Consider the following 22,238-nt stretch of genomic DNA (forward strand, 5'->3'; position numbering starts at 1 on the left):
GGCTGCTCACAGCTTGGATGAGTGCACTCTGCGCTGGGTTAAAAACTGGCTGGACGGCCGAGCCCAGAGAGTGGTGGTGAATGGAGCCAAATCCAGTTGGTGGCCGGTCACGAGTGGTGTTCCCCAGGGCTCAGTATTGGGGCCAGTCCTGTTCAATATCTTTATCAACGATCTGGATGAGGGGATCGAGTGCACCCTCAGTAAGTTTGCAGACGACACCAAGTTGGGTGGAAGTGTCAATCTGCTGGAGGGTAGGAAGGCCCTACAGAGGGACTTGGACAGGCTGGATCATTGGGCTGGGGCCAACTGTATGAGATTCAACAAGGCTAAGTGCCGGGTCCTGCACTTCGGTCACAACAACCCCATGCAACGCTACAGGTTTGGGGAAGAGTGGCTGGAGAGCTGCCTGGCAGAAAAGGACATGGGGGTGTTGGTTGACAGCCACCTGAACATGAGCCAGCAGTGTGCTCAGGTGGCCAAGAGGGCCAATGGCATCCTGGCCTGTATCAGGACTAGTGTGGCCAGCAGGATCAGGGAGGCACTGGTGAGGCCGCACCTCGAGTACTGTGTTCACTTTTGGGCCCCTCACTACCAGAAGGACATCGAGGTACTGGAGCATGTCCAAAGAAGGGCAAGGAAGCTGGTGAAGGGTCTAGAGCACAAGTCTTATGAGGAGTGGCTGATGGAGCTGGGGTTGTTTAGTCTGGAGAAGAGGAGGCTGAGGGGAGACCTTATTGCTCTGTACAACTACCTGAAAGGAGGTTGTAGTGAGGTGGGGGTTGGTCTCTTCTCCCTAGTAACAAGGGATAGCACTAGAGGAAACGGCCTGAAGCTGCACCAGGGAAAATTTAAGTTGGATATTAGGAAAAACTTCTTCCCCGAAAGGGCAGTCAGGCATTGGAACAGGCTGCCCAGGGAAGTGGTTGAATCTCCATCCCTGGAGGTATTTAAAAGCGGGTAGATGTGGTGCTTAGGGACATGGTATAGTGGTAGACTTGGCAGTGCTAGGTTAATGGTTGGACTCGATGATCTTAAGGATCTTTTCCAACCTTAATGATTCTATGATTCTATGTATTTTGCATTTCAGTTTTACTGTATGAAAAAGACAAAGGCTTAGGATGTCTTTAACAGATTAGCATATCAGTGTGTTTGTTTACAGTTGTTTTCCTACCTGCAGAATTCCGCTTTGTTTTGAAAGACTCCTGCACTGGAATTTTGGAAAATCAGATCCCAAAGACTGCAACTCATGTTTTTTTTTTTTTTTTTTAAACCTTTTAGTACTTTTGCAGAAGTATATGTTTATGAAGCAAGTCGATTTAATATGCACCAACTTTTACACAGTGAATTTTTAATGTGGTGGCTTTTTTTGCTTGTGCTTACCAAAAGGTCAGTTCAGAAAAATCTGTGAATCTGTGGTTGTGGTCAGCCATATCCAACATAATGGGCTCACCTGGTCTGATGTAACTTATTGATACGCTGATGAAGACTGACAAGTTGACCAAGAATGATTTGTATTGAGGCTTCTACAGTGAGCTGGGAAACACAGCAGATATTACAAGGCATCGTTATGGCTGCTAGGGAGAGTGGTAGAGCGGAAGGCATCAAAAATCTTTTATCTTGATGATCATCCAGTCAAATATGCTTATTCCAGAAGAAATACTGGTTGTGTTAGAACAGAATTTTGGTGTTGAGGGCTTAGAGCATCTCCTCCATTCCAAGAAACTGTACTTAGTGCTTAACAAGAATAATCTGTCGTAGGTTGTATTTATTGGAGGCAGTTCAGACTTCCAGTATATGTGGAAAACCACTGGATCCAAAAGTTACATCTAAGGGCTACAGGCTGCTGATAGTACAGAAGGAAGTTAGCCAGCCTGAGTTTTTCCTGTCATCCAATAGGAAGGTTCTGTTTACATATATGCTGCTTCGGTCAGAGTTGTTGGGTGAGGAGATACATCATTCTTTTCTGGTTTTGTATAATACTAATATAATGTTGAATTTCTCTATGAACTCCATTGGTTGTATTTTGTTCTAGTATTTATTTCTAAATCCTTTTCTCTGCCTTTTGTCCTAGCAAAGGTTAGGGCCTTATAGAGGTGGTGGAATGCCATTCTCTTCATGGTTTCACTGAACTTTGTGCTCTGAAGTAATTTTGAAGCGTAATTCCCAAGAATAAATCAATTAAGTTTTATAAGAATATTCTTTTCTCCTATACCTTTGTTGCAAGCAATTTTTTTTATTGGTCTGCTTTTATTTCTTGTCTGCATATTCCTCCCTGCAAATACAATAATTTCAAATTTTACGTGTGACATAAAGGTATTATTTGCAAGTGCCCTTTAAATTATAAATCAAAATGAATGTAGGAGAAAGATGCGTAAATGCCACTCGCACAATAATAAGAGAAAACTAAGTTGAACACACTGTATAAAAATGGAACTATACTATGCATTTATTGGTTTTGGTTTGATCACCATCAAGTGACTTGAATCCTCTACAAGTTTCATAAAACATATTACTTAAAAGACACTTTTTAGAATACTTCCTTCAAATGACTGTCCTTGTATCAGCCAGCCTATTTGTAGCATACCTTGTATCTTTTTTTATTTTGTACTTGCTCATTCTTAAAACTTCTCTCTAGTTATTTCTGATTCAAAATGGCGAACATTAGAACACTACAATGTTTATCAACTCATTTTCTTTTTATCCCTTTTAGAAGAAACGTTCTTGCTCCTTTCATTTCATTAAATATTGTCCAATAATTGTCGTACAGTAAGCTGCTAACATAGCTTGCAAGACTTCAAGAGCAGTGACAAGGTCTGTTAGTTGTGAAGCTAACATGTATTTTATGGTATTTTGTAAATGATAAAATATTCACAGTATGTAAATTAATTATTGCATTAGAAAAATAAAATTTAATTTTTTAAAATATAACTTTGACAGGCAAGCAGCAAGGGACATGTGACCTATGCAATTGTAGTTTACTTCAGGGTATTTAATTTGTTTTTTCTATTAAGTGCTAAAGTTTTAGTTTCTACTTTTGTGATACTAGAAGTAGGCTTAATTCACTGTTACAGTACATGAATTAAAGATACCTTTTTGCTTTGAAGTATAACAAATCCTGTTTTTTAAGTACTCTTAGATCAGCAGGAGGAACTTTCATTGCAGCTAATGAGCTTACTGATATGACAGTTCCTGAAGATTCATATAATTAAAGCTGTCTCTTCTTTTAAACATAATGACTTTCCTGCTTTTCTATTAGTATTCCAGACAAGAAATATTTTGGTGATTTAGTACACTTTACTAATTTCTTATTTTATGGTATTGTAAAGATTTATATTGCATTTATCCAGGCTGCTGTTTTATTTGATTGACTCTAATTTACACAGACCTTACGCATAGCAGTGTATAAAGTCTTCCTTTCATATTTTAATAACAATATAAAACTGCAGGTTTTCCTTCCTCTAAAAGTCAGTAACTCATTGTCACTTTACAAATAACTTATCCATTTTCTCATTTTTGAAACTTTATTCAATTTTTTTCATAGATAATTAATTTCACTTTAAAAAAAAAATCTAGGAACCAAAATATAAATGTGAAGTTTAATCTATATTAATTAAAAACCAGAACACCCCCACCTACAACATTTAAAAACATTAGGACAGCATGAAAGAACAATATTAATATATATGCTATAGGCAATCTATATGTCAAAAGGAAAGGTTTTTTTTTCCTATTTCAGATTTTCTGTTATGTATGGGATGTTTCTCTGCCTTAAATGATAGTTTTCAAGAATGATGGCTATGAAGAATAACCAGGAGACTTGCTACCAACCAGAGGTCCATTTTTTTATTCTGTACCTGTTACCTGGATTTTCTTTTTTGATGGCTCTTCAGAAAGAAAGTAAAAAGAGTTTTTCAGAGAACTGAAAAAGGAACAGTACCATTGTTCGTTCTCACATGTTAATTTAATTAATTCAGCTATTAGGTAGGTAGCTTCACTTAAGATAAACAATTTGTCTGGTTTTGTTAGGGGTTTTTTTTATATTTAGGTTTATGAAATACAATTGAAAGTAGCTATTCGGAGATTTCCATGAACGGCAGAGAATAACGTAACAAATGGCTTATGTTGCAACTTTCTGGTACTCACAGGGCTGTAACTCAAAATCTAGTGGTAATAGACACAAAATTTCAGGAATCAACCTCACAGTGAAAACACAGGGTTTATCCTCTGTGTGGAAATCACTCTATTGCGGCACCTATGAGAACTTCTATTTTCTTGGTATGTGATCCTGTTGGTTGCATATCAAGACAGGACCCAAGGGAGGTATCAAACATATCTTATGCCTTAGTTTATATGGAAAGAAGCCAATGTATGCTTTAGAAGAGCTATTGAATACTCTTGTAAGTTAGTATAGAGACAGCTAAATAAACTAAGAATTCCTTATACCAAATGAAAAAAAATCTTAGAAGAAATGTGGACTTAATTTCAGCAATTTTGTCATAGTAAAGAATTTGATTTTATGCCCATGGAAAATGACTGTCAAAGTTGGACAAAATGAGAATTAGTGAAATAACTGTATAAACAAGAATGCAATACTTAATTTTGTAAAGGAACTTGCTTTTTTGGGGAACAGTTGTACCTATTGTTATTTCTAAAGATTTACTTCAGTAAAGATTTACTATTACCAGGAGTAGAAATGTCCTAGTGAAATGAGGTGATGAGACAAAATTAAGAGCTGTTGGTTGTTAGAGGGAGGGTAGAATATCACAATCAGGAAGAGGACTAAAATGTGGGTGTGGGGGTAATAAAGAAGAGAAAAATATTTCACTTCATTACACTACCAAAAGTAGAAATTAGTTTAGAAATTAGATCAATGTGCCTAACTATCAAAAGAGTAAGGTTACAGAATTGCTTTCCTGGAACGTGTTTTCCTTGGTGGAAAAAAGCAACTATATACTTTAAGATGGAGTTAGATTGCTTATAACAATGATTATATAAATGTGGTGCTTAAAATAGCAAATACTAAATTTTATGTCTCCAGAGATAAACAGTAATAGGAACTGAAGTTTTGGGTTGATTTGGCTTTCAGACAAGACTCCTATTAACTGTAAAGTAATGGTATTAGCCTTAAAATAAATACTGAGCTATAACAAAGTAATGACAGACAAAGAATTCCATATGGAAAAAGGGTTTTGAGATACCATTGTTTAAAAAGAATAAGAAATTTTAAAAAGACATCTTTTTTCTTGCTTTTTGTTGTCAAGACTGAGAAAACTTGTAATGTTTTTAGCAATTAATTTTACAATATTTTAGAGCACTAAACAATAGAGGAAGTTAGAAAGTAAATATTTGTCCATGAATGCAGTACTTAAATTAGAAGACTATTTCAAGCTCTAAATTGTGTGAAAGAAATTCTTATACAAGACTGAAAAAGCATGTTATTTTGTGGCTACTGTTTTTTGAAATGATTTGAAGAGAACTTGTGTTTTAATCTTGAAAATCTTAGGCTAAAAGTATTTATCTCTATTTACCAGAAATGTACCATTAAGACATAAAAATGTGCTATTCCAGCTTTTAAGATACCATACCAGGGGCATTATTTGCAAAAGGAAATTCATGGGAAATTCATGGTGCTGTGGTTTAAATATACCTTTAAATATTTCTACAATTTTGTGTTTATTGATTTTTTTTTTTTTTTTACCCCTGTTTATACCTGTAATGGATCAACAACTCTTGCTTTATTGGGACACACGTCCTATATCAGCACACTACAGACTAACCATATTCCTGTCTGAACCGTTTTATAATTAATTGAGCCTGGTTGAAAACAAGTAATTAAACATACCTTCTTGTGATTTTTTTTTTTTTTTTTCTGAGTGCATTTCACAATACAAAAATTTTGGTTTTAAAAGCTAATGGAACATGTCCAATACTGTTACATATTTATTGCAAATAATCTCTTATTTCTTTTAATGTTTGTGACTTTAAGTTGTGCACAGGACTGTTATCTGGCGAGTAATTTTAAGAAACAATTATGCAATGAACTACTGAAATCTAAGTGAAATATTCTATTTTCTTTAGGGCATAGGAATATATGCATCTCTCAGAAGCATGAATTAGCAAATCAAATATTAAGCAAGAGTTTGGGTATTTGCACATATTTACCAAAACAGCACTTCAGTTTCTAATATGATATTGAAGTATGTAAGTAGTCCATGAACGTAGCTTGCTTTCTCTATCGTCTTCCAGTGATCCAACAGTTAAGTATCATGGCCAATACCTGGTGCAGTCCTTGAGCCCCCAGTTATTTAAACATGTAGACAGTTCGATCTGTAGACAGATCAGGATTCAGATAAAGCTGTTCAATACTTTTAATTTCATATTTATTCAACTGGGTATAAATACCTGGATGTTACTGAGAGACTTCATTGCTGTGTAGCGTTTTTAAGTGATAGTGAGATTAAGACAAATAGAATATTATTGATAGTCTATAGGGGAAAAAATATAGATATCTGCTAAAAGACAAAGAAAAAATATCAAATGGGTTATGCAGAAATCGTTTGGAAGAGAAACCTTAAAATGGCAAAAAGGGCAATGGAATAGAAAACCTGAAATCATTGTGCAGATGTATAGACCCTTGAAGGTGAGAAAGTTTAATTTTAATGAGTAGGGAAGTGTTGCAAGTGCATATATCTGTATGTGTGGTCTTGTCTCTCTTGCTAGCTATATCTCTGTCTCAGGGGGTTAGAGATTGCAGTGATGGGATTGTTTAGAAGACTGATAAATCTGGCTGGTTTTAAACTTTTGTTTTAAACTTTACTAGACTGATATTCATTAACATTTCATGCTAATGGTTCAGTCTTAATCATTATTAATCACTATCACCGCGTATTCAAAGCAGTTAGTTATTAACAACCGTATCCTAAATTAGCTGTGAATATACAATACACTGCAGTCAGCAAAGTACTTCATGGTCTGGGCCCCCGAGGGTCGAGGTGATGAGGCTCAAGAGCTCTTCAGTGAGGGGAGCTGCAACTGATGCGGGGGTCGTCTTTCTCTTCCCTCCTCCAAATTTGATTTCTTCTTTTATAAGATGATTCTGTCTCTTGGCAGCTCTTAGTCCACCACGGCACCATATCATTTTGTACTGTGCAACACTGGGGGATGTTACTTCCCCATGCTGTGGCAGGTGTCATATCCTGTTGCTTGGTCAATTTTTCCCCTTGCCTTAGCAGCCTCTTCTGTCTTTCAATAGCAATCCAGTGATGAATAAGTGACCATCAGTGAATTGTTTTTCATTCGGGGGTTTCTGTTTTCAACTTTTGCTCATATTTTCAAGTTTTGAGCTTAAACTGTACATTGTAAAAAGAGACATGTGGTGTCAGGCCACATTTCACCCAGGAGGTTCTCAAAAGAAGTCTATAACAAGTCTAGCAGGCCGGGGTCATGTGTAGGTAGTATAGGGCACAGTTAGTATAAGGTCTGAGGCCTATTCCTACTGATGATAGTGCTATTATTACTAGAGAACTGGGTACAGAAATGCTTATGCATTGTTTACCAATTACACTACACTTGTGTGCTCATATTTGAATTTAAAATAGGAGAAAATTAATTAAATCCTGCTTAGAGAGCTGCTTCTTTCATGTGTGCAACTCTTGTCTGCTTTGGCTACAGAAGGGAAAGTCTGAGGGCTCAAGAGGCAATTGCATTGTCAGAGCTTTGGGGAGAAAAGGTTTCAACAAGAGTATTGTATACACCTGTTACACAGACATACTTGAAAAAGAAAGACAAGAAAGCCAGAAAATGTAGAAGACGAGAAAACGTCATCTTGGTAGAAATGAAGCATAAATATTGTATTTTCAGTCTTCTGTGACACAGAATCAGTGTATCCAATTAGATCTTATTCCACTGTTAATAGATATTTCAGCCTTTTGCTGGTGTTTACAGAAACCTAACCTAATATTTTGCCTCTGGAATATTTCTTTGTTAGTGCTCTAAACCATCTGACAATAAAGAAGGTTTTTTGGTTGGGTTTTTTGGGTTTTTTTTAAGCTATATTTTGTCATTTAAGTGCTGCATCAATAATACATTGGCAATTTTAGAGAATTATTCAGTAAACTCTGTCCATCAGTCCAGTATGAAGTTCAAATAGAAAAAGCAATAGTATATTTTCAGATTTTTTTTTTTTATATAATATGGTATAGTTTTCTGCATCAGGCTAGAGATCAGCTTGTCACCATCACTCACTCCCCTCAGAATATAGGGGCCAGAACAGCACAAGGGAAGCAAAGTATGCGTAGGCAAGAGGAAGACTCTCTTCATATGGAGATTGTGACCATCCAAGAAAATTGTCATACAGTTTGGGCAGCACGTAGGATTTCTGAAACATCAGCTGAAATATCTATTGCAAAAAGTAGCAGGTTTACAGCAATATAAATGAGAGAGCACTCAAGTAGTATTGCTTTGCTTTGGAGAATTATTTCTAGGATTTAAGATAAAGCAGGTGTAGTCTCAGAACTAGCTGAAATATTGCTTTAATTTTAAGCAAGAATAATGATCTGGGGATGAGGAAGAGGGTAGCAAAATGTCTCCGTAGAAATTTTTTGAAAGAAAAAAATCGGAGTACTGTATTCTCATATTGTAAATACCAGTTTCCATTTCTGCATTCTAAGATAACTGAGATACTGAACTAAAAGTTTAGTAAGTATATTTTTTACCAGGTTTTACTGTGGCTATAGTAATGTTGTGTGACTATAGAATGTTTAAGAAACTGATGAGAAAAGAATGATTTGGGCAATTACACATCTCTCTATCTAACCTTAATGATATGAAATTTATAGAGGAAAGAATAATCAAACATGTGGAGGTTAACAAGAGTAGCATAAAATGAAAACAAATTTATTGGTAGTAGACTAATCTGCTAGCTTTGACAATTTATTTTCCTTTTTTGACACAGGAAATTATGTTGACTTCAGGAAAGCATTTGTTATAATGTAAAATGGGAGAATACTCATTAGAATAAAAAGTGGAAGAAACATCAAGTACTGTCTAAAAGGAATATGGCAAAAAAATAAAATTGTGGTATTGAACCAATAAGTATATCTGACAAAGGGTTAGACAGCTTTGCCAGCTCGAGAGGAGGATCAGGTTGTCATCACTGAATGATGCTGAGGAAGCAGAGTAAAAGAAATGAACATTGATAGTATGAAGTACAAGATCATGCATCTTGCTACTGCAATAAGAGCTTTGGTCAAGGAAGAAAGGATATTTTATCATAAGATAATCATATAAGGTATTACCAGTAGAACTGTAGAAATACTAATGCAAACATTAAAAGAGCTGGTGAGTCATGACCTGAAATACTATGCAGAAGAGTTTTAAAACAGAAGCAGGTGAAGACGCTTATGGAATAATCATGGTATTAGAAAACCTGAATCAAGAGAGGAAACTTTAAGAACACAATTGTTTTAACCCTGAAAGGCAGGAGGTGAGGAAATCTAATTATTGCCTATAAAAATATCAGGAACCTTTTTAGAAAAGGGATATGAGAGTTCAGAAGGTATAAGTGAGAGAGTGTTCAGGCACATATCCATTGTATTGAATGAACATCTTGGTTTTGTGGGCTCACTAACATTCAAAACCCTACTCTTTCACCTTTTTTCCAAACTATCATGCAAGCTGCTTACTTCAATTTGGCTTGGGTTTATATTTGAATCCTCTCAGGATTGGGGGTCAAAGTTAGGGATTTTTTTTTTCTCTTCTTCCATTCTTCTATGTCCCTTCAGATTTTATACCATGTCTTCTAGAGGGGCACAAGGGAAGGTTGGCAAGTATCTCATGTGATCTTTTTGTTGAAGAGATGATTATATTTACAGATTTGATTTTTTTTCATCTGTTTTCACTAAATTGGATTAAAGACAACAGTATCAAATGAATACCAGCATATTGTGAGCTAGCCTCTCCTTGAGGCTGTCACCAGAAATATAGTCTTAAAGGAAAATATATCTAACACTTGTGCACTGCTGAAATCAAAGGAATGCTGAATTTTTATATTCAGGAACAACTTAAGATCATGACAGAGGAAAAAAACCTTCAGAACAAGATAGAAATGTAAAGATTCTTGATCAAATATGTAACTGTTCAAGGTCAAAAGAACTGTGGTAATAGAAATAAAAAATTGGCTTTGCTGGAAGCAAGAATTCAAAAATCTCTTGTATAGAACCTGTTAATCAGCTCTAGGCACTGTGGTTTGTTTTTTTTATCTTGGAAAAAGAATGTAGCTATAACTCAGCTGCTACCTGCAATTAATGTAGAGAGTTTTTTAGTGGATTGGTTTTTTTGGGTTTGTTTTGTTTTAAAACCATTGTACTTGTTGCGTCTCATCATTCTGACATTTTGTAAGTATGTAATTTTAATTTTATGCCGTGAACTCTTTTTATGCAAGACAAACTATATTGTGTCCTATTGATAGTTATATTATGCACAAGGTATTATCTGTATTTCTTAGTAGCTTTCTAAGTAAATCGGTGTCTTAAAACTGTGTGTGTGTGTGTGCCTACCCTCAGGCTTCTTATGAGAGCAGAAGTATGACTTTATATTAAAATCAGGTTTGCTTCTGGAACCTGTGAAGACTGAAGCACATCTGTAGTCAACATTGTCGGCTTCTAATTTTAACTCTGCTTCCCAACAAGGCAGTTTCTTAACTACTGAAGCCAACTGACCTACGTGGTGATGATTTGGGCTTACCAATCACTGAGTGAAAATCTGCCAAGTCTAATATACAATTGGAAAACAGTGTTTTTGAGTAAACAGAGGGTTTTAAAAATTGTAATTATAAACCGAATGATGAGTTATAAATTATAATATGAACATATATTTATATTCCCCTGTTCTTTTTAGAAAAGTTGATTGTCTCCAAATTGTTTGGGTTGGGGTTTTTTAGGTTACATTAGTATTTTAACAGGTTGCCATTGATCATTTTATAGTTGTGTTAACCTTTCTGCTATGAATGGGATTGTAGTTGCTATGCAACGTTTTACTCTAGTTGTTTGGGGACCCTGTCAGGCTTTTATGAGAGAAAGATGAGTTCAGTGTGTGTATCTTATATTTTCCATCACATAACTACTCAGTGGATGAAATCCGGGATCCACTGCAGATCCTAATAACATCATAGGGCCACAAACTTTCTCCAGGGAATTTTTAGATGAAGTTCAAACTGGCTTTACCTTTATAGGTACAGTATATTGTGAATGAAATAAATAATGAAAAAAAAATAAAAAGAAAAAAAAATCAAGTCATTAGATTACAATTCAGAGTATGTTCTTATCTCTCTATATTGTTCCTATGGAACATATTTAAATGTTGTTTACTTCATAAACAATCAGGAAATAAGTTTTAACTGATTCCAATAATACAAATCCAAGATAGAATACATGTTAACAGGAGTTATCCTCAGATTACTCTTATGGTCTTGATATTTTAATCAACTATTTACAGATCAAGTGTTCAACTTCCATGCATCGCTTCAAATGGATGAAAGTTGTATTTCTCTTTTTCTGATAAAGGAAATTTGCATTTTTTTCTGCTTCATTCTGTAAATCCGTGATGTTTCATCCCTACTCTGTTCTTTTTCCTAAGTCCCTGTTTTGCTCTGCCACACCCTCTCAAGTGGTTGCACTTCCCTCCAGCTTGGCAAGCACTTTCGCTCTAACAAATTCTGTTGTGTTTTTTACCAGGCATAGTGCTTTCAAACTAGGGAATCAAGTCTTAAGTTTCATGTGTAGGTGTTTAATAGCCCCATTTTCTCTGTGTTTTGAGGGTCTTATTTTCTTCATGATACAAATGTTCGTATTTTCTGTTTTAACAGAATGAGATTGAAGAAAGCTTTGTGGTTCTTGGAGTAGCTTCAAAACTTATCCTTTGGTAATCAGAGAAGACAAACTGGCATATGTATATCTCAGGTTATTTAAAACAGACTGTTAATTGCAGTGCAAAAGCTTGGTCATAATAATACAACAAAATGCGGTGTTCAAACAGCATAGATCTAATCAGAATAAGGCAACCACGTAAGTGTGGAGAACGGAACATTGTAGAGTGGCCCCCTCATCTTGTATTGTAATTTGTTCAGTATGCTTTTATTTCAGAATTAAAAACGTAGTATGCTGATCTGGGTAAGGTTTTAACTCATGTATTTTACAAACAATGTTTCTTGTTTAAGGTGTTGACAGAATGAATGTTCTGTATTTTAGTCTCAGCAGAAAACCTGGAGAAGAGCCTGAAGCATATGGAGAGGCAACTCCAACAGCTTGAGAAGGATTTGCAGACTTTTCCAGTTCCTGAAGATAAACACGATAAGTTTGTAGAAAAAATGTCAATATCCTTTGGAGTATTCTTTAAAAAAAAAAAAACCAGAAGTAATTTAACTGCATTACCTTAAACTTTAAATTTCTTTGCATAACTTCTGTTTATTCTGTAGCATTTATTTTTGAAAAATATAACTCTTTTTTTCCCCTCAAAAACTAAATACACGAACGGCCCAATTAAAGGATTTATCTGTAGTGGATAGAATGAGGAGAAAAATGCTTACTGTCAGGTTTTACACTGTGTATAAGTTTCTTAACATAGTGAAAAGTAGCGCTTCAGTTTAGTGTTAAATGATTTTTTACATGAGAATGTCTTAGAAAAAAATGTCTGTCACCCTGTGTTTATTTGTTTTCTAGTGTATGCATTACTACTGTGAATGTTTTTCTACGTGCAACCACAGAACCAAAAAATTTCTCTTATTTCAGAAATGAGATTCATAGCATATGAAAACTGGTTTCTGGTCTTATTTTTGCCAAAATTCCTTTTCTCACTATTTATTCCAAATCCTGCAGCCAACTTCACTGCCTGTTTCTCTCTTAAGAAAGCCTTGTGACATGAAAATACTTAATTAAAGCAGAAAAAAACATTCTTTCACATAAACCTCCCTACCAAATGATGGTCATATATGCTTGGCACTGAGACTAATCTGGAAGCAGAAATATCAGCAGATAGAGAGACAGGTTGAAATTTCCTCTGCGGGTATGGTTAGGTTATTACCTAGCTGGAAGACTACTTTGTTATATACAAAGGCAGAGGGACTCAGGAGCCAGTCCTCTTGATTAATCTCATACTATTAAATAAAAGATGGCAAGGGACCCTGAGGCCAAGTGGATATACTGGTTCTTGCTGCATTAGGGCCAGTTTCCTCTTCAGTAGACTAACTGCAACCAAAGTGTTAACAACTTAGCTTTAGGCCTTCTCTGGACTCTGTGGGTTATCTGTAACCTTTCAATGTTGCTACTAATTTTTTGTAAGGTTGGGTATTTTGTTAGTGAGGTTGTTCTGTTTGTTGTTGTTGTTGTTGCTGGCTTTTTTTTCCAGCTCAATGTGTTTTGAAAGATATGTTGCAGCCCACCAGCATGGTGTCTCTATAGTACAAAACATAAGTTTTTTCCCTGAAGAAGCCAATAGCACAATAGGAGAACTAGGAGAGGAGTCCTGAAGGCAAGAGATAAACTATTGCTAGGAAGTTAGAGGAAAATATATCCATGATTTCTTTCTCAGAAATATTGCTAGGACTATGCAAAGTCTGTGCTTGGTTAAGAAAAATATGTGTAGTCTAGGAAGTTAGGACTAGGAAGCACTGAAATAGGAAGAAATGAAACCTGTGAAAAAGGATAGACTCTTCTTAATCCATTAGAACAGAATAGACTGTTTCAGTTGGAAGGGACCTACAACGATCATCTAATCCAAAATAGTCATGATGCTGGCACTTAAAATACCCTATAACTTTTGCATTTTTAAGCTGAGGATTAGGGTTTGAAGTAACAGATAATTTAGTATACAGCTTTCTTTGGAGATGTGGTTGTAAAACTTCCATACCTATAAAACAGATATGAAAGAAATTAGCAAAATTCAGTTGAGAATGAGTGAAGAATACCCTGAAAAAATTAGCTTCACTTAAGAAGGAGAGCACAGGAAAAGTAAGTTGAGGAATAAATATGTACTTCTATGCTAATATCAAACATCTAAAATCAAAAAATGGTTATGTATGATGCTTCATTTCCCTTTGTGTTACTGATGTATTGGGCATTTCTGAAACTTGATGGCAGGAAGTGAGTGGAATACAGTGATATAAGGTTATAAATTGTGTTTAAGACAGAATAAGTCACAGTTGTAGAGAAATAGTGTGAAAAGTTAAAATATAATAAAAGTCAGATAGGGTAAATAGGTGGACCTTGTCAATAAATGCCATAACTTTTCTAGGGGTTGAAATTCCATCCCCATATATGAAGAGCATTAGAGCAGTTTACTGATTGCTTAAAAAGAATAGTGATCATCTTAGGAAATGCAAAGGAGGATCTACACATCATCTTTTTCAAGCATCTCAAAAGCTGTAATCCTGCCAGAGAAGATGTAGATTGTCAATATGTGCCAAGAAGATAAGCCATAGGCATAAAGGTAAATTGGTTCTTTGCATCAGTTTTCTCTAGGGAGAACTTCAGTTGACCCCACTGTGCAATGTTTTGAATAGAAGGATGATCTCAAGTGAAGAAGTCAGTAGAAGTTTTTTTAAAATAAATAGCAATAAATCCCCAGGAGTAACCAGTGGTCACAAAAGACTTGAAAAGATTTTAAAATGAACTCAAATATAAACCTATTGGACTACAGATTCTTAAATGAACTAAGTTAGCCCAAGACACCAGAGGAATTAAAACTGAAAGGAAGAACCTGAGTTTTTTAAAGGGCTACAAGGAGGATCTGCAAGTCTGGCTTCTCTACCAAGGAAACTGATGAACACTAAATAAAAATAGAACCAACATGTATATATGGGAGACATAATATGATGGGCGAGAGTCAGCGTGGGTTTTGTAAAGAGAAACCATCCCTTGCAGATCTATTGCAGCATGCAGATAAAGGTAGGACAGTCAGTAGAGCATACGTAACTGAATTTCCATGCACCTTTCAACAAGGCTTATTAACAAAGACTTCCAAGGAAAGAAAGTTCTTAGGTCAAAAGTGGAATGATTATTTTTTCTGGATTAATACCTAAAAAAAAAAACCAAAAAAACCCCTCATGTCAAAAGGGAGATACTGGCAGATGCTGACAAAAGAGAAGGTGAACTTCAATGATCATAGAGTAATAGATCTGGAGGAAAAAACATTATATTAGAACAACTGAGAACAACTGTAATTAAGAGCAAGCAGAAAACATAAATAAGTTGCTATTAAATCAATGATACTCTCATATCTTGAGTGCTTCCATCACCCCATCTCAAAAAACATACTGTATAGCTACTGATGTGGCAGAGAATGGTGACAATGATCAGCAGTATGCAATATTTTCTGCATCAGGGATGTTTTAATAAATTAGGACTCTGAAGGTGGAAAATCAAAAAAGTTAGGAAAATGTATTAAAAGTATTTGTAATTTTGTATGCCATACAGGAAGAAAGTTAGGAACACATTCATTGTGTCTTATAAATAACCAGGGTTCATCTCATATAAAATACTGTCCAGCGGGTTAAAACATACTAACGGAAATGTTTTCTTACACAACAAACAATTAAACTGTAGCATTTACTTTTAGGATGTTGTAGAGGCTGAAAATGTAAATGAATTTCATATAAGGCTTAGGTAGCTAGCTGAAGATAGTACGTCTGCAGCTATTAAACACAGTAGTCCAGAGGTAGTTTTAGCTCAGAAAAATGACTAGTGTGCAGACTGTTAGAAACTAAATACTACATCAGTTGAATTATCATGCTATACTTACCAAGTTTCCTTCTTGTTTTCCCTAATCATTGGGTATTGACTGCTGTCAGAAACAGGCAAAATGAATATTTGGTCTTACTCAGAATAAATCAGTACAGGTAAAACCAGCCATACTACATATTTCATTGTATTAGACTATTCAAATTCAATATTTTGAACAGTAAATATTATGAACAGGAATAGTTTGCCGTCACGTACTTCCTCTCCCAGCAGACAGGCAGTAATTTCAAAACAGTAAAGTTGCATATAGTTTCTAGTAATGTCTGTGAACACACTAATTAAAGAAGCTCACTTTTAGAACAACAGGAACTTCAATAAATTACGAAGCAAAAAAGGTTTGATGTAAAGGTTAGATAATCCTGCACAGCGTGATGAAGCCTGGACTTGTCTTTACTTTTATTCCTATGACAAGGAAAGCTGAATGATGCTGATGTCTTGAAAGGCATGCAGCTCATAAAAAGAAACCAGCAGGAAATATGAAAAAGGAAGGATGGTGCTTTGTTGGAAATAATTTTTCATCCTGAGTACAATTATGCTCCATGGACAAGCAGGCTATTACATCCTGTCGCTAAATATCACAACCCAAAGGCCCCTAATGAACTGATTAGCATTCTTGTTTCTTTAGGAAGTCAGATATGTGCACAGTTGGTGCACTCTTTTATTGACAAAGTCTATAATTATGAATATTTCTCTATATTTTAGATTGTGCTAGTTTGTCAGTCGTCTTATGTATACTAGCTGAAAAGAAATTATAGTTATTATTGCAGTTCTTCTGTTTGCTTTAATTAGGAAAGTCAAAGAATATTGAATTGGTATTGATCTAGAGTATTAAATCTGTTGAATGAAATGTTCAATAAAAAGCAGAGTGAACAAAATACACTTGTACGTTCAAAATAAAAATTTAGTGGATTTATGGAGAGTATTTAAATTGCATATTAAAAGCTTAATTAAGTAATTTAGTCAACATACTCTTTATCAGTCCAGCTTGCATCTCATGATTTTCTAAGAAGCAGCTGAGAAACTCTTGACAACTTTCAGCCCAACACTGAACGTATTGTTGATGGTGATTTTCACAGAAGCTTATGGAACTAGTACTTGAGAGACAACAAGTTGGTTGCTGCTTTTCAGCTAGGAACAGAGTCCTTTTTGATCAGTTCTCTATTCCTGTTTCCTTGTCATTTAAGTTAATTTGTTGACTTCGCAAAAAGAGAAGGAAGGAACAGCACTTACCCAAGTCAGAGCCTGATTGAAGTGAGGTAGAAGAAACCCATTTCATCTACAAGGAAGAGACTACATACTGTCTCTAAACTGTCGGTTACTTAATCGGTCTCATGGTTTGAACTTCCCTCTGTGCAACATAAACTGAAGTCTGTAAGATGTCCTAGCATCCTAAGGACTTTGGAAGATTACAGAATGTTGTGGTTTAACCGCAGTCAGCAACTAAGCACCAAACAGCTGCTTGCTCATCCTCCCCACCCCGGTGAGATGGGGGAGAGAATTGTTAAAGTAAAACCCATGGGTTGAGATAAAGACAGTTTTAACAGGACAGCAGAGGAAGAGGAAATAATAATGATGATAAGAGTATACAAAACAAGTGATGCACAATGCAATTGCTCACCACCTGCTGACCGATGCCCAGCCTGTCCCCGAGCAGCGATTGCTGTCCCCTGGCCAACTCCCCCCAGCTTATATACTGAGCATGATGTCATATGGTATGGAATAGCCCTTTGGCCAGTCTGGGTCAGCTGTCCTGGCTGTGCTCCCTCCCAGCTTCTTGTGCACCTGGCAGAGCATGGGAAGCTGAAAACTCCTTGACTAGTGTAAGCACTACTTAGCAACAACTAAAACATCAGTGTGTTATCAACATTATTCTCATCCTAAATCCAAAACACAGCACTATGGCAGCTACTAGAAAGAAAATTAACTGTCCCAGCTGAAACAGGACACAGGCCCTGAGCACATTCAGTGAAAAAAGATTGTATGTTGCTTTTTGGGAGGGGGTCAAGATGTTAACTGGGTGGACAGGTAATGAGATAGGGCTTTGGCAAACAATGTAAATGTAACGTAAGTATATAATTACTTTATACAGGTCTTTAATATCTGATTGGACTTCAGGTGTGTATTATAGCTAGCACTGATTTTGCTCGTAATATAGGGGGTATACACACTGGATGCAGCAGCTCTGTGTGATACAAATACATGTCAATTTGTTTTAGTACTATAACAGAGATAAGTAGGAGTGAGTGAGTTAAGGAAAAGGTATTATTTGGCAAATACTCTTCAGAATGTACTAATTTAAAAATCTAAACACTTCTATGTGTTTCTTGAACTATTATATTCAGGTATAGAATTTTACTGTTGAACCTGCTATATATATATATATATATATATATATATATATATATATATATGGAAGTCTCTATGACACGTATTTTTCAGACAATTGTGACTATTTTCCCAAGAACTTGATATGGGAAATCCTCAACAGAGCCCTACAACATTCACACCCTTTGGCCTTAGAAGAAAATTTGTTGAAATTCTGGTTTGAAGTGACCTCAAAGTCTTTTTGCACTAGTCGTTGAAAAGTTTGCTGTGTTTTTATGGAGGCTGTTGCTGGCTAGTGTAGTGGCAGTCTCAGTTCCATTTTGAAGATTCTGCTAAAATATATGCAGTATCTATGTACCTGTTAATCTTTTGTTCTTATGCAGAATCACATTCCTTTTTTGGATTGTCTACACTTAATACATAGGTTAGCTTGTGAAAAAATCACAAGCTGTGAATATGTGGTCTTTTAAGGAAATGTTTGGTACAGTTTAACATCATTCATTATCTGCTCTAGGGTAACAGCTGCTTTTACTTGGCTTGATACCCTGCACTATATTACTATTTTATGTAGCACAATGTATTAAAATCAGTATAAACTTCAGACAAGCAATTCACTATGAAAAGAGCCGTTATGAATATGCAAGACCAAACATACAGCAGTTAGAAATTTTGCCACAGATATTACTTGTCTCAGCCTTGCGTTGCTTTCTTGTTCCATTAATGAGCAGAATGATGATCTGTAGTCCCATGAGTCCAAAAAGGCAGTCCATCAAGTGAAGCCAGTTCGGAAAACGTTAACAAATAGCTAACTTTTCCTACCACCTGTGTTGCAGCTCTGCTGTACTTCTGTCTTCATTCATCCAAAGACAATGAATTGTGTAGCTGATAATGCATATATATCAACCTGTTCATAATAATTACAGTTGGGATTGCTTTACTCAGTAGTATTCCCTGTTGTCTCCAGTTTAGCTAGTGCTGGCTAACAAAAGCCATATTTAAGGAAAAAAAGAAAGGGGACTTATTAAAAATACCAAAATTGAAGCGTGGTCTCAGTAGAACGCCAAGAGCTTAAGGTTTCCCATAATGCACCAGACGGAAGATAAGAATCTCAGGAATCATCATGTCTAGCATTGAAATACTGGACAGTAAGCCATCTTTCCAGAGTGCTGTATTTTGTGTTTAAAATTGTACATGACATTTTCAAGGGGAGTCAGTTTTAACAGTATAAACTAAGCAGCCTGTATGGACTCTGTTAACATAGCTGTAGCTTTATCTGTGTCTTGCAGAATATCACAGAAATTTTGTCTCTCTCACCTTTCCCCCCCGCCCAAGTTTCCCTTTCAGGATATACTCTGGCATATCATTCATTTACAAGACGAAGTAACATTTTTGTAGTAATTTTAACTTTTTTTTTTCTCAGGTTTTTTCCTTCCTAGAAAACTGAAGGAAGTTACTGGAATGTTTGATGTATGGCATTTATACACAGTGACAACAAAAAAATGTATCTAATTTTCCTTTACCCTTCCACTCTGTGGAAATCAACAGCCTCATAATTACATTTTTTGCAATTAGTGTAGTTTTCCCTAAGTTCTGTTAACAATCTAAGAATCACAAATAACAAGTGTCCTAAATTGTAGGATCAAAAATAAACAGGATGTAGAAATGCTTGTTTCTAGTTTCACTCAGCATTAATTTTACTGTTTTCCTTTATTACAGTTTGTTGTTTTGGTTTGTTTGGGTTTTTTTGAACTGCTGACATTTCTTTTGATGGTCCTAACTTGTGTTTTGTCATATCTTGTTTCTCATACTCCTTTTTTTATTTAATATTTGGTCAGCTGTTACATACTAGCCTCTCATCAGCTCTCCTCACTGTCCCACTCATAGCTTTTTAACATCCTTAAAAATTTTAAAGAAACTCAACTCTGAAGGCAGCTTCCTGTAAGCTTTGTGTGTCTTGGGAGCCAAGCAGAGGAAAGAAATTCAAATTGATACGGAAGAAAAAGTGGGCCAGCAACATCAGGGCTCTTTGAGCTGTCGCTAGCCAGCACAGGCAGTCTGAAGCTGCTCATGAGCTGCATCTTGTGAAGTCAATAGAAACATGGAAGGAAGCTCATGCTGGCTAAGGAGCCTTGTCAGAGGACAAGAAAGTCCGAAATCAAGTAGTTGGGGGGTGATAGAAGATGTACGTTTTAAAATCATGGAAATCTAGACTTTGTTAGTCCTTTTCTACAAGACTTTCTTAGTGGAGGCTGTTCTGCCCTTACAGACCCAGCTACTAGCCATCATAGTGACTAATTTGGATGTTGTGAAAGTGCATTATTTATTCTTTCCTACATGTGTCTGAGAACATTATTATATGACTTTCTGGCATGGGTTCTAAATCACAAAAAGAAAACCATTAACTGCTTACTTGGTATTTTAAAAGCAACGTTAACAAACCAGAAGGACATTTAATAGTGAAATTCAAATGGGATTCAGCCTCTAAAGGAAACTAGAAGAAGAGTGCATCACAAAAACCCTGAAGGGCAAAAGCACTCACTCAGCAGTAAATTGTTACTGTGTATTTAAAACAGCATGGTAGACAAAAATTCTATTTGTCTACATTTTTATGCACTTGATTAAAAATCCTGTGTTTCATAAAATAAAGTGACCATAGCGTATGTATCTGTAGTACGAAGTACACAAAGACAGTAAATTCTCTTTTGCAATAGTTAGGGTGGGCAATTGGGAGTAAAGGTAAAATTGTCATTTCTTATCTTTTTGTAGTCTTCCCTGCAGCAGGAAAATAATGGAACATAAATATTTGTGTAGCAACCATTCCATTAAAGTAAACATTTTATGAAGCTGTCCTACATAAGGAAATGGCTACACACAGTATTTCTTCTTTCAGCTTCTTTGACAAACTATATTATTAAAATTCTTGAATAAAGATAGGTTTGTTATTTCATTTATGTTATACAGTATTTTGGTGCTGTTTATAAATTGTCTCTCTCTTGTAGAAGTAGTTCTGTTGTTTTCACCTCTAATTTAATTAAGTTGTACTGACATTGCAAATAGCCTTAAAAAAAGCATAAATACCTGATGCAGCCATCAGGAATAGAAATGAATGCATTGCTGTTGCTACAACAGCATTTAAAAAAAAGTGGTTAAGATGAAGTTTTTAATTTTTCATGGCTTTTACTTTTAATACCGCTGTTTATTAATATTTCTATTTTTACTCTAATTTTAGTAGAAACTATACTAGTTCTTGATATATTAAAAATATTCAGGTTAGTTATTGATATCTGTACCTAAATTCCATATAATTGTAATTTATATACCTAAACCTTTAGCTTCAATAAGGAGACAGTGACACTAAATAAACTACATAGGCGCTTGAAGTTAGGTTAGTCCCATACATTTCATTTCATATAAAATTGCATGCTAATGGAATAATCTTTATATTTAAAGTGGCTGAGAAAATTTGATGAAAGCACCCTGATTTATTCGTAGGCCTGATATACACAGTAAATACTCGGAAGCATATATGACATGGGAGGAATTATTTTGATACTTCATTTGATGCAAATGAAAAATGTGTATGAACTACAGACCAATGTTAAGTAAAAACTGTGGGTTTGACTGGATTTACTGAGTATTCTTGCAGCCTTAACAGCAGTGTACAGCTTTCTAGTTCATGCCAGAGAAGATTTTCAGAAACTGTCACGGATGCATGAGAACATGGAAAAACTCTATCAGAACGTGATGGGATATTATGCCATTGATCTGAAGAAAGTTTCAGTGGAGGAGTTTTTAACGGACTTAAACAACTTCAGGACAATGTTCATGGTACAATCTGTTTATTTTATGCCTAATGTTTCTTAGAAATTATTTTTGTAATCAGTTACTGAACAAACTAAAAATAATTTTCTTCCTCCTCAAATGGTATCTGATACTCATATCAGAAATTTTACTTTGCACATCCTAAATTCTTAGGATATCCTTAGGATAATGGAGTTTTGAATTATTTTTTGTAGATTATTCCAGTCTGAAAGAATTGAAAATTTCTAATAACAATGAATGTAATTTAAACTGAGCCTCCTATATGCATGTATAACCTGAAGGGGAAAAATCTGAAACTCT

The 22,238-nt window shown here is 35.4% G+C and overlaps 1 protein-coding gene across 2 annotated transcripts in view; it reads left to right on the plus strand.

The window, feature by feature from the left end:
- DIAPH3 (diaphanous related formin 3) overlaps positions 1-22,238 on the plus strand; it is a 255,482-nt gene that overhangs the window by 145,649 nt on the left and 87,595 nt on the right. For both annotated transcript variants that reach the window (XM_087756729.1, XM_087756731.1), the window contains 2 exons: positions 12,246-12,370; positions 21,780-21,944. In XM_087756729.1, the coding sequence (XP_087612855.1) occupies positions 12,246-12,370; positions 21,780-21,944 (290 nt within the window). The remainder of the gene's footprint in view (positions 1-12,245; positions 12,371-21,779; positions 21,945-22,238) is intronic.

The sequence above is a fragment of the Nipponia nippon genome, unplaced genomic scaffold (genome assembly GCF_047370975.1).
Source record: "Nipponia nippon isolate SJK-2023a ecotype South Korea unplaced genomic scaffold, ASM4737097v1 scaffold_2, whole genome shotgun sequence".
NCBI lineage: Eukaryota > Metazoa > Chordata > Aves > Pelecaniformes > Threskiornithidae > Nipponia > Nipponia nippon.